Genomic DNA, 12,841 nt, shown 5'->3' with positions numbered 1-12,841 from the left:
AAAAGAAGGGATCAAACCCAAAACCAATCGACAATTACGAGCCAACAGAGTCATAGATTACTCAAAACACGTCATGGATTACTCAAAAACACTCCACTTGTGCACTCGCTCGCGAACACAGTAACAAAATGTGAGCTCAAGCGAACATTCCCAGCTCGTTCCAGGAGCTTTCCCTCCCATTCTCTTCTCCTCTATATCACCCCGCAACCATGCCTCTCCTCCATTGTTTCCTCCACCGATGGCTCCTTCCACGAGTCTCCTCTCCTGGTCCTCCTCCGACGACGACGACGGCGCCGGCGCCGGCGGCGAGCTGTCCCGCCCTCGCAGGCGGTGGCGGGCGCTTGTCCTGTGAGTCAACGGCCGAGTCAACCCTGCGTTCTTGGTTGGGTTCAGAGATGGTTTGGTTGCTCATGAATTTGTGTTTTTTTTGTTCTTTGGTTGGTTGCAGGGGGCTCGGGGTGAGGAGGAAGAGGAGCATGGAGGGGGTGTTCGGGTTCAGGGAGATGATGGGGGAGGAGTTCATGGGCATGTTCCTCCCCTTCTTTGGCAAGATGGTTCAGAAAGTGGTAATGATTTTCATCCAACCTACTAGTATTTATTACCTTTCCTTCAGGGAGTGGTAAAAAAAGCCATATTTTTTGAAGTTTTTTACCCAATTGTGAATTTACACATGCATCTACCAATTTTGAGATATATTATCGATTTTGTGCAACATTCAGAGCAAAGATATGTTAGATTGATAAGTTCATCCCAATAAAAGAAGAGACATGCGGACATTGTTGTTGATTTCAACTTGGATATTAGAATTTAGAAGTGCTCCCTGTCCGCTGACCTGAAATTTGTGCTTTTTTCAGGTTTCAGAAGAAGTAGAGAAAGCAATTTTCAGACAAGTCAGCACACCAGCGCCTCCAAGGTGAGGCTTGAGACATATACTAGCTTTCATTTATTATGATTACTAAATTTCACATGTAATAAAAAAAATTTGATGTTTAGTTTCTTTCTGCTCTAACATACTTAATTTGGTTCTTTCATCTGCAGACTGCTAGCAGGATTGAATCAGCAGCGTCCAAGGTATCAACTCGTGTTCCTGAATGAACTAAAGCCTGTTTACACACTGATGAAATTAGAAGCCAAGGATGGACCGGGTCTTAAGGTGGCTATAGTCGAAAGACTCGAAAACAATCAGATGCGCATCGTCAGGTTCGGTCATCTTGCTTCTGCTAAGGTTGAAGTTGTAGTCCTCCACGGCAACTTTAATGCTAAAAATGAGGAACAATGGACCCCTGAAGACTTCAGCAAGCAGATAGTATGCGGGCGAGAGAAAAGCGCACAACTTCTCACCGGAAATCTGACACTGAAGCTCAATGGAGGGGAAGCATTACTTGAGAATGCAACCTTCACTGATAACTCTAGCTTCACTAGCACTAAGAAGTTCAGGCTGGGTTTGAGGCTAGCCAACAATTCTGAAGATAGGGTTCTTGAAGGAATCACTGAACCTTTTCGTGTAAAGGAGCGTAGGGTGGAGGGTATGCCATTGTCCCTAAGATTCAGATTGTTTGTTTCTTCAGAAATGTCTTTTGGACCTTATAGCTGAGACTAATAATATGCAACTTACTATTTTTGCAGGATTTGAAAAGCACTACCCGCCAATGTTGGATGACGAAGTTTGGCGTTTGGAAAAGATCGGCCGCAATGGAGCTCACCACCAGGCCTTGACAAACAGTGGAGTTGATACTGTACAGAAGTTCTTACAATCATATTTTACGGACGAAAAGAAGCTTTTTCAGGTAGAGGTTCTATGAATTTCCTTAAATATTAAATTTCAGATGATGTTTCCATAACACAAGGACCTGATAATATAGATGAGCCGTTGGTTTCAAAAGAGAAAAAAATAGACTCACCGAATTCCCTAAAAAAAGTGACTGACAGAAGATCTTTGATATTTGTCTATAGACTTTTAGCAAGATGTCACAGGCAGCTTGGAAAACCATCATAAGCCATGCCATGACATGTGAAGTCGGTGACGATCTTTGCTTGTATGAAGTGAAGGGCAACAACGTGGGACTTTTCTTCGATGCAATATATCAGCTTGTTGGGGTGAAGTTTGGTGATTCTTACAAGCCCATAAATGAGCTCGACGAAATAGAGCAGGTACTGTTTCCTCACTTCCTTCAACAGGAGATTTTCTCACTATTTTCCTAATAATTTGGTGTTTTTTGTTCACAGAGTGCAGTTGAAACAATGAAGCAATTGGCTTATGCGAATATAAGTGGTATTCAGTATGACCATAAGATGGTCAACAACTATCCTGTACCGCTTCATAGGTTCCATTGTGGGGGAACTTCTATGTTGACTGACTTTATTCCTAAACAGCAGATCCCAACTTGTGGTAATATCTTGTTCTGAGAATTTCAATCACTAGCGATAATTACTTTTTTGGGGATTTTTGGTCATCTATTCCAATTGTTTACAGGTCAATACAATTCAGCCCTGGCTGGTCAACCATTTGAATCAACGGAGAACTTTTCTTCATTCCAAGAAGCCTCTAATGTAAGGAAGATATTTTGAAATATACAAAATACAGTACATAATAAAATACATATGCATGTTAGTCTAAGATAGTTTCATCAATTTTCTAGCAGGCTTCAGTGGATATGTCAAGATTTGTGCAGGGTCAAACCTCCAACGTGCAGTTTAGCCAACAGTTGGGCATGGGCAATTTTATCCCACATCATTCAAATCAAGGAACATTCATACCCAGACCAAGAATCACTCCTCTGTGTATACCTAATACCGAAAAAACATATTTTAATCCAAACGCTCATAGCAGCATCCAGGCTGATCATGCTGCCACACGAATTGGCCAGTATGCACATAATGAGCGATCTCATTCACCTGAAGAATCATACAAGGTAAGAACCTTTTTTTATGTAAAAATCTATGTATTTTGTCTAGATAGAAATCGAAGAGTAAAAATTTGACATTACTTGTGCTCTTCATTCAACAGAACTAATCCATTCTGTATTTGTGTTGACAGCGCTTTTCTCCAGATAATTTCCTCCATACAGATGAAGTTGTGGCTTTGATGCAACCTCACTTAGTGCCTCCAAGCAACAGTAATTACTCTATGCTGATTTTTTTTTGGCTACATCTGATTCATTCATCTTGATGCTAATTACTAAGGATGGCATCTGCAGGCGAGAATTTCAGTAACCTGCTCAACCTATCAAGCAATGACCAAACCTCACAGCAAATTGCCGCTCCATTCCAGCCATCAAGAACAAACAGCTTTGACTCCAGCTCATGTGATCAGCTCATACAGAATTTCATTTCTCAGTTTTCTAGCAACGAAAGAGTTGCGGTGCCATTGTCCCCACGCAAGTGGGTCAAGATCAGGGCAGCGCTGAAGCTGGCATCTGTGGGTAGGCTCTCCAGAGCCTCGAGAAAGGCTTCGCATCGCCCCCCAGCAAGGCCAAGGCTTGTCCCAATAGTATGAGCCTGGTGAAAACAGGTTGTAAAAAATTTAGATTAAAGATCGATCTTGGTGTTGATGCAGAAGTTCTAGAGACATCTGGTCAACTGAAACTAATGATTTTGTCAAAAAGTTAGGTGTATGTAATCTGTACATAGTAGAGCCTGCTTGTACTTCATTTAGTGTTAGTATTTCCCAGCAGAGGATTCTGACCTCTTTGTTATCTCTGAATTTAGAACCATGTAAACAAAAAGACCATGTAATGTATTCCTTTTTTGCACCTAATGATCCTTGAGAGAAATTTCCTTTTAAGAAAGTTCACATCTATGATGCAATGGTAAAAAAATTGTAATTGGCCTAAATTTGACAATTTAACATGATGAAGCGTACAAACTTGTCATTGAACTTCTCTTTGTTGTAATGGCACATGGCGGGCATCTATTCCAGGCTAATGTACATACAATACAACCGTAACTTCTGCGTGTGAGCTATGTACTGATCTCAAATTTGAAAAATTCCTTCTGGGTTTACAATTTCTCTGTCCTGTTGGAGGTCTTATCTGTTTATCTCTATCTTTGATGTCTCAAAACCAATTTTTCCATCAGACTGAACAATCCACTGATCCTTATACAGGGTTTTAGAAACATCCTTCTTTCAGTTTCCTATTGATCTCACCTTGGCATAGTGGGATCCACCTTCGCACTAGTCGATTATTTTGGAGTGTTAATTTTGCCATTTCGAGTTCTTCTTCCACCCGTAGTGCTGAAAGGTAGCTGCTTGCTGTTCCTGATTGGGGTTTGCAGCCTTTTCTCTGACATTGGCGACTTCATTGCAAGATTTGGAATCCTGAGTAAATTCAAAGCAGCACAACAGGTTAAAGCAATCCAATGCACACAATTTTCATGGAAAATACAGGATTTAAATTGGACTTACTTCGTTGCTGTAATTTTCGTATTCTTTGTTTGAGGTTTCTTTATAATAAAGGCACCTCTGCTGGCAATACCATCAGCTTTGAGGCCACTGGTGGACAACAACATTTCTTGGTCGGAAGGCGAGCTAGTAGCAGCATCAAAGCTATCTGAGTCATCAGTTTCTACTGGTTCAGCCCTACGCCTTTGCTTGTCGGGATCATATCTTTGGTAGAAAAATGTTGGAAGCTGAGTTGCGCCAGGCTCCAGCTCTAGAATGGAATTTCCATTCTCAAATTGATTATTACCGACAGCCATTCTATCGGTCTTCTGAATGCCATTGCAATTTTCAGCCAAGTCGGATGAGTTGTTCTCACTGAGGACACCAGAAAATTGAAAGCTGGCCTTCTTTTGCATTGGAGTGGCATTGTTCCGGACCTTTTACATAAAGAAATATAATATTCATTAAATGAACATCATTACCTTTCTTGTGAAAAGATTAAAAGGAATAATAATCTACTGAAGGTAACATAAGTACTCTCAACAAGACCATGAACTACGCTTTCGTCAGTTTTAGTGTTGTCCAGATCATTCACAAAATGATTCTGAACTTGATGTACAAATGCATAAATCTACTGAAGGTAAACATAAGTACTCTCAATAAGACCATGAACTACCCTTTGGTCAGTTTTAGAGTTGTTCAGATTATTGACAAAATGACTCTAAACTTATGTACAAATGCATAAATAGCCCATCTCCATTTAGAATGTTTGGTAGGTTATTTTCCTATTTGACATTGATTGGAATCATAACTAGCACTCACAAAAAAACTTCAATGTGAAAAGGAAATATTTTTGTGATTTCCAAGAAAAAGAGTTGATCTTGTGTGAAAGAGCAGTTAATACCTCTAAGTTTCCAACTTCTTCCATTGGCTGTCTATTTTTAGGGAAGGCAGGTATTGCATTGCCTCTTTTAATTCTATACATGTCAGGGCTTGACTGTGTGCTTTGAATGTTTTCTGGTTCTCCTTCCTTTTTAGCCAATGCCGCCTTGAGGGTAGCAATCTGAAACAAGAGCAGAGAAAAACGATGATTATATAAATCTAAACAGAAGTACCACATCTAGATAGTTTATATAAATGAGCAATCAGGAGTTAAGTGAACACCTGTTCTTTGAGCTCTCTAACCTCACTGCCTTCTTTGTTTGCTTTTGCTGCACCAAGCTCAACTGAAGCAACCCTTTCAGCAAATTTCAATGTGCTTATTGTCTCACCGACAGCATCTAGTTCCGGGCTTACGTGAACAAACATCAGCGTTTTTGCTTGTCCTCCTGACATTGGAATAAAATAGTTACCCTATGAATATATGTAGTAATTGAGTGAAAAGTTAGCATATTAACTTCAGATAGTACCTAGAGAATCTTGCAAAAGCTGGGTAAGCTTGCTGTTTCGGTAAGGGACATGCGAATTTTTCTGTGCAAGAGATGCAATCACATCTCCTAATGCTGAAAGTGACTTGTTTATGTACTGTGCTTCCTTCAGCCTGTCTCCTACAACCTCAGACTTATCAACTCTTTCACTACCAGCTAGATCCACAAGATGCATGCAACCTCTCAACATTGCCCCAGATGTTAAATATTTTCCTTGGACATGAACAGACAAGCAGCTGCATGTAGATTCCTCAGCCATAAGTACAGAGCTCAAATATGAAGTTTTCTGGACGTTCTCAGTATGAAACAATTGCATACCTATGAGAGCGGCTACTTCGATCGTTGATGGCTGTTGAACCCACTGCACGATTCTTCTGGCCTTGATTCATCAATTCAACAACATCGGCCGTAGATGTGACAGGAACTATGCTTGCATCCGGAACAGCAAGCCCTTTCTGTGGAGTATTTCTTATTTCTAATGTAGATTAATGTTAAGGAGATACAAGATATGCTTCATAGTAACTAAGATAAAAAAGAGAACAACAGAAAAAAAGAAGACGTTTTACTGGTAAAGAAAAACACAATTCAATGGAAAAGGATATCTCCTGTTTCCACCATCCTGAAGGAGATCCCTCACTTGCTCATTGTAGATCTCAATCATCTGCACAGAAATTTCATAATCGATTGTCCCCTTTCTCTGTGCTTTAATATTAAATAAGTCATTTAGTGCTCTATAGTTAACACCGAGGCTTTCCTCTGTCAAAACTTTCGGTCCACTCTGCACAAAATTCATAAAGTGGTTTGAACAATTTTGAAAAGGTTATCAAGACATATGGAAATAATATTTTTTTAGTACAGTTCATTACCATGGTAAAAGTCTTTCCTGATCCAGTTTGGCCATATGCAAATATGCAGACATTGAAACCATCAAGGACTGAACGGATCAAAGGCTGCATGTCTGAAAAGACCTCTTCTGCATTAACAAAAAAAAAAAAGAAGCAAAGTTCAGTGGTCCATACAAATCAAAGCAGTTTGAGAAAAAAAAGGGAAATCCAGAGCAACTTATAAGTTTAACCTTGAGTAGATGCTGGACCAAAGACCCTGTTAAAACTGAATGATTTGCACCCATCTTTCCCATATTTTGTGGGAGTGATTATTGTGATTGTTCTTTCTTCCGTGTCAGCAACACTGCTTGATAAACTTCTATGTCCAGGTAGGAAAGGCCTCACTCGACAGTATACTCTAATATTTCCTAGCGAGAAAAGAAATTCAAATTGAGTTTCAAAAAAAAGAAAAGAAATTCAAATTTATAAAATACCATAGATAACAGGCATCTGTTCCTTCAACATTCAAAATTATACCTTTAAGGTCCTGTATTTGGTTGTATAATTTGCGGTTTTCCTCAAGAACTTTATGGTAGCTGGAAGCCGCATTGGAGAGAGTGTAGAAATGTTTCCCTTTTACAACATGGTAAAAAAATGGATATATTAAATACTTCTGTGATGACAAAAAAGATGAACGCAAATAGAACTGTATATTACCAAGTTTAGCAAATTCTTCAGAGTACTGTAATCTCAGTTGTTCCATGCCAGACTTGACAAAAGAAAGAGCACCCTTCAATTCCTATGGTAGTATAAACTGTTAGAAATAATATTCATGGGAATCCAGGTTATAAAAGATCAAACAAAGAATAGGGAACACAAAAGTAATACCTGGATCTGTTTTTGTTGCACATCAAAATTTGTCTGTGCCTCTAGTTGGAACTGTTTAACTTCACCATCACCATTTACAACTACATGGTTGACCTGTTCCGTGATATTCAAGAGATTTTGCTCCTCCTCATCCATCTTCATATACACCATAACAAACATCAGTTATTAAAGTACCAAAAAATTGAGTAGAGTGTAGCAACCACAGATTTAGAATAAATGATGTGAAATTTACTCAAATAAATAATATACCCTCATCTGGTCACAACTAGAAGCATTTTCAGCTTCTGATGGTGTATATAATCTGGAACATGACACAGAACCTACACAATCTCCTATGAATTTAACCTGAGATGTTTTTCTTACCCAAATTAAAGTTTGTATGTCCTAACCATAAAGGTCAACAAAAACACCAAACCATCAAGTCTTATTACTAACTTCGGAACCCAAGTAATTTGGAGAAACCTGATTTTCTAAATAGCAAAAAAAGAAACATTATCATAATTATAGTGGAACGGAACACACCTTGTTCTGGATTGCAATTCGATGCTCATATTCCTGAATAACTTTGCTTAGGATCGACTCAACAATCTGACCAAATTAGAGAGTATTTTGTTATATTCTCAATGTTCATCAATCACAACACATAATAATCAATTATGCTTCAAGCAAAATAGGCTTACCAATGGGACTTCCTCTGGTTTCTTATCTAAGAGAACTTTACGCAAAAGAATGCTAAGGGAGTCTGAAGTAGTCTGCAAACAAGAAGGTAAAGGTCATTAAGAAGTATAAGCATGATTGTGCCCAAAAAAACCATACCAAATTATAGTTCTTACCATCTCATTAGACTCTATAGAAAAATCAGTAACTATGCTTTGCCCCTCTGAAAATTCACTCTGGATTGCCTCTGCTGAGTGCCCTTTCATTATCTTATTCATAAAAGCATCAGTATTCTTGAGTATAAAATACTTTCTGGCTGTCAAAGGTTTTGAAAGGCCGCCATATTTACACGAAGCTTGTCTCCCTGTTTTATTACTTTCACTGAATGACTTCAAAGCAAGAACACAATCCACAACCCGAACACCTTTGCCACCCTACATTCGAATTGGCAGATAAAATACATCAGTTTCTCAAGTGACTCATATATTAGTGATGCAACATTCATTTCAAGATTTCTCCCTCTAGTCATAGATACATGTCATTTTGGACAGCGACGTAATCTTCCAAATGTAAATTTTACCACTAATTTGTATTGTCAAATATCTTTAAAACCCATTAAAATTAAAATGTTATGAAATTACTTTTTGAGAAAAAATCTGTATAATTTAATTGTGTCCAATCTAAATATTTAAGAAATTGATTTAAAAAGTTTGACCAGACACTTGTTCTAAACAACAAATATTTGTGACCAAAGGCAGTATTGCAAATGATGAGGTAAGCCGGGAAGCCTGTCTAAAGAAAATTGAACCTCTAGGATGAAAAAGTGGCTTGTGACATGAACTCTCCAAATCAGCATGACAGAGTTACCTTTTCTAAATCGGACACCTCAAATGTAGGAAGCCTTAAATCTTCTACAACAACAAGGAAGTTCCGCAGATTCTCAAAGTACTGATATGCACACAGAGCTGAGCCATCCGTGGGGCCAGCAGCATCTGACTGGGCTTGTACAACCTGGAAACATTTTAAGATTGCCAAGAGAAATGTCATCACATATTAGCATTTGTGGCTTCTGAATAATCTATAAAATTTGAATGCGAAAAATGCAACCTTAGGTATGGCACCAGGCTGGATCTTATTCAGTGCATTGCAAAGAACAATCCCATTTCTCAGCCCAAGCCGGAATTCCTCCTCAGACGGTTCATCTGGCAGGTCTCTTGCACACACTACCCCAACCGTGCTTCGCAACCAACTTGCCGCATCATACCGTCTCATTGCTGCAATTGTCAACCCAGTAAACCATCATCTCACACTGACTAGATGTACTGTAAATACTGCTAAAAATCTCTGCTAAGAAGTGTCCTAAACATGCCCAACATTTTTGCTTACCACAAAATTATGATAACACGATTCATAATTCATTACATCACTACATAATTTTCAGTGGCATTATAATCTGGACACATCAATGTATACTAATTTTCATAGTGCTACTATTATCTGGACACATCAAGGTATACCAGTATGGTACAGCTACCACTTCTTAGTCTGAACCAAGAAAGGCATAAAGCATAAACCCTTCTCCCCACACAAAGATCTCGTGAAACCGACACAACTGTGAGCTCAACACTAGCTCAATTTCAAGCGAGGCTATTAAATGAAACCTTTAATCACCACCACCCAACTAAATCATCAACCCGAATCGCACCAACAAAATTTGAAAAAGCCGAATCGATACTAAACTGAATCTGACCAAAAAAAAGTTGAAACGTCAAAATCAAAACCATCAGAGCCCCCAATACGAGATTCTCCCCAGTTCGATCAACCATCTAAACCATAAAAAACCCAAAAAATGAAGCTGAAACCCGAAACGGGTCAACCAAGAACAGCAGAGCAAACAAATCAAGAAATCACCCACCCACACACACACCCAGAGTGTTCTACGAAATGCCGCCCGAGAGAGAGAACCCACCTTCCTCCTCGGCCCTGCGTGACGCCACGTCCATGTCCCTCGCCCACCCGTGCATCCTCTCCACCATCTCCTCCTCCTCGACCGCCGCGGCCATCATCGCCTCGAACCGGCACCAATCACGGCGCCTCGAACCGGCACCAATCACGGCGGCCCGATCCACCGGCGGGATCGTGGGAGCGAGGAGAAGACGCCCGGGAGAGTGGATCGCGGCGAGGAGGGCTGGATCGGGGGGTGGAACCGGGTGATTGTGGCTGGGTTTTGATGGGGAGGAGGGGGGTCTTGGTTTTCGAATGGCGATGGCGCTCGGAAGGGGAAGAGAGCTGTTGAAGACGACGTGTGGGGGGTAGGGACTGAGTTGTGAATAATAGTTTTTTCGGGGGGTAAACTGCATGTGTTTGGATTATTATGATTAGTTTGTTGTTATGGTACCTCTTGTTTTGTTTTTGAAGGATTTCCACTTGTGAGAATTGGTTATGGACCAAGTTTTGCACCTCTTGGGTCAATAATATGGGTCCTTTTAATATTGAGGATACATTTTGAGAAACTTTGGCACGTTTGATCGCAATGGTTAAAGTGCATAGATCTGTATTATTAGCGTGTCGCATAATTTATCTTTTGGTTTATTAGTAGCAACAAAAATTTAAATTTTGAAGCTTACTTTAGGTTGATTCTGATTTTTTAAGAATTGATTTTAAAACTCTCTCTCTATATATAAAAGTTTTTTGTAAATAATTTTGAATATCTGTTTTTTTTTCATGAAGGATTTCCACTTCTAATCATTTTGTTATTCATGGATCAAGTTTTGCTGCACTTGGTCAATAAGTTTTGTTTGTGTGAAGGAGAAATTTGTGAAAAAATTTCAAGTTTTTGATGCGTTCAATTGCGATAATTAAGTTCAAAGCTTGTGTGGTATTATGACAAAATTTGATTATTTTAATGAGGAAAATGTTTCTATGGAATTTAATAGGTGTCATATTATATGTAGTGACAAAAGTACACATGAATGTAAACTTCATAAGTTGCTACTGCGTGCACAATATAATGTGACTTGATAAGGCAGAAGAAGGCAACATATCAACATCAAAACAGTGGCTAACAACATACAAATAGTGTAATTAAATTACAAATTTTCCCCTCCTTTTATGGTGCACCTTATTCTTTATTGTCGTGACATCTACTCAAATGGTTTCAATTATTTATTTATTTATTTATTAGGTGCTTCCCAATATTTAGGGTAAATGATTATTGCCATACTATATATTGGACCTGGAGTGTTGAGTCAATTTTGACAAGTTTTTGGTCGCAGTGACTGAGGAGAACAAGAATTCCGTTCGTCTTTGTTTGGGACCAAGTCCACGAAATTAGGAGATAATTTAATCACCGATATTTTGGAGCAAGTCAAATGAAAGGTGTGTCGGGAAATTTCAACTGTCAATTTTTATTATGCATGTGAAGACAAAATATTGAAAAAAAAATTGGGCACTTTAATTATTTGGTGAAATTTGGTGGCAAATCACGATCGTGCATGCAGGTCACACGCTAATTAATCCTCTACACTAAACACAATTAATAGTTTGTTACTTGAACGGCTCAGATATTCCATCACATCTATCACGGATGAATCTATGCTTGCACTGCATACATATAAATATTTTCAAATTTGCGATTGGTCTCAAGGAACAATTGCGTCCATAATTTCGAAAGGAATTTGATATCGGGTACAACCGGGTCAGAGACCCGGATCCGTTTGTGGAAAGCTGAGAGAGACGCACTCGGGCCCACTCCCAACGGTCGGGGATGCGAAAAGTTGACCTTACCTGAAACTTTGCAGACAAGCCCCTCAACTTTCCTGACATTTGATTAATTCGTGAAATGTTTCTCTCATTCAAATTTCATATAACTGACCACTCAATTTTATATGGACAGAAAACAGAAAATGCATAGTATTTTTTTAAGATAATGAAATATAACATAGTATGAAAAACAATGGAATGCACAATGGCGAATTCATGATGCAAATTGAGGGAGGCTAGCGTAAAAACATAGCATGAGTGGAGCAATATTAACTGAATATTTCCCGATGAAATCCAAATGCTCATATCATCAAAAGAAAAAAAAGAAATCCAAATGCTCATATCATCAAAAGAAAAAGAAAGCTTTCTCTACATTAATTCACAGCTAAATTAACATATCCAAAAAATAAATCTATGAAAAAATTGGACCTTTTATATAAAAAGATATGGTCTTGATCTTTTCATTAAAAAAATTGATATTGTCTAATTAGAGGCAAGTCTTCCAAGTGGGGCTGGTGTCTCAACTAGCCCCAACAACCTATCCGCCATCAGAAATGTAAAAAATATATATCAAATTAGAAAATAGTATTGTCTCAGTTTTAACACAGAAGAGAGCAATTGGTTTGCTTTCAGTACGGATTATGGGAACAATCTATCATGACATGTTTCAAGAATCAACAAAAACCCGGCAATTTTTTGAGGAACTCCCTACTCCGGCAGCAAGGGACTTCGGCTCAAGGCAAAAGAGGACATCTGTGCCTCACTGAGGACAACTGTTAACCAGCAAATCTCAACGGTATAGTTAGCTCCATGCCCTAGTTTTTTTCCTGAAACCTCTCAATCCCATATTAAGCATCTTTCTCACTGATAAAAATCTTATGGAAGAGTATTTCCTTGTCCTC

General features: G+C 38.9%; 2 protein-coding genes across 4 annotated transcripts; one reads left to right on the top strand and one right to left on the bottom strand.

Moving 5' to 3' along the window:
• Positions 1-225: 225 nt before the first annotated feature.
• Positions 226-3,830, top strand: LOC4352457 (calmodulin-binding protein 60 C). Of its 2 annotated transcripts, none has more exons than XM_015765134.3 (11): positions 226-348; positions 449-566; positions 855-913; positions 1,039-1,526; positions 1,627-1,787; positions 1,954-2,151; positions 2,227-2,389; positions 2,474-2,550; positions 2,640-2,912; positions 3,038-3,116; positions 3,198-3,757. In XM_015765134.3, exons 1-11 carry the CDS (start codon positions 239-241, stop codon positions 3,494-3,496), a joined length of 2,025 nt encoding a protein of 674 aa, XP_015620620.1. In that variant the 5' UTR covers positions 226-238; the 3' UTR covers positions 3,497-3,757. The 2 variants fall into 2 exon arrangements, with proteins under 2 accessions (XP_015620620.1, NP_001410489.1); NM_001423560.1 differs by having other exon boundaries at positions 227-348; positions 2,643-2,912; positions 3,198-3,830.
• On the bottom strand, positions 3,266-10,447 carry LOC4352456 (kinesin-like protein KIN-14Q). Of its 2 annotated transcripts, XM_066305992.1 has the most exons (19): positions 10,147-10,447; positions 9,285-9,451; positions 9,045-9,188; positions 8,354-8,611; positions 8,201-8,272; positions 8,043-8,108; positions 7,521-7,655; positions 7,350-7,431; positions 7,170-7,265; positions 6,884-7,060; positions 6,675-6,781; positions 6,411-6,586; positions 6,127-6,288; positions 5,791-6,044; positions 5,546-5,709; positions 5,286-5,444; positions 4,406-4,818; positions 4,148-4,318; positions 3,266-3,498 (listed from the first exon to the last, which is right to left on the bottom strand). In XM_066305992.1, exons 1-18 carry the CDS (start codon positions 10,241-10,243, stop codon positions 4,183-4,185), a joined length of 2,865 nt encoding a protein of 954 aa, XP_066162089.1. In that variant the 5' UTR covers positions 10,244-10,447; the 3' UTR covers positions 3,266-3,498; positions 4,148-4,182. The 2 variants fall into 2 exon arrangements, with proteins under 2 accessions (XP_066162089.1, NP_001410490.1); NM_001423561.1 differs by lacking the exon at positions 3,266-3,498 and having other exon boundaries at positions 3,827-4,318; positions 10,147-10,438.
• Positions 10,448-12,841: the final 2,394 nt, after the last annotated feature.

The sequence above is a fragment of the Oryza sativa genome, chromosome 12 (assembly GCF_034140825.1).
Source record: "Oryza sativa Japonica Group chromosome 12, ASM3414082v1".
In the NCBI taxonomy this organism is placed as follows: domain Eukaryota; kingdom Viridiplantae; phylum Streptophyta; class Magnoliopsida; order Poales; family Poaceae; genus Oryza; species Oryza sativa.
Note: the sequence above shows the minus strand (reverse complement) of the source record. Positions and strands in the feature narration are given on the sequence as shown.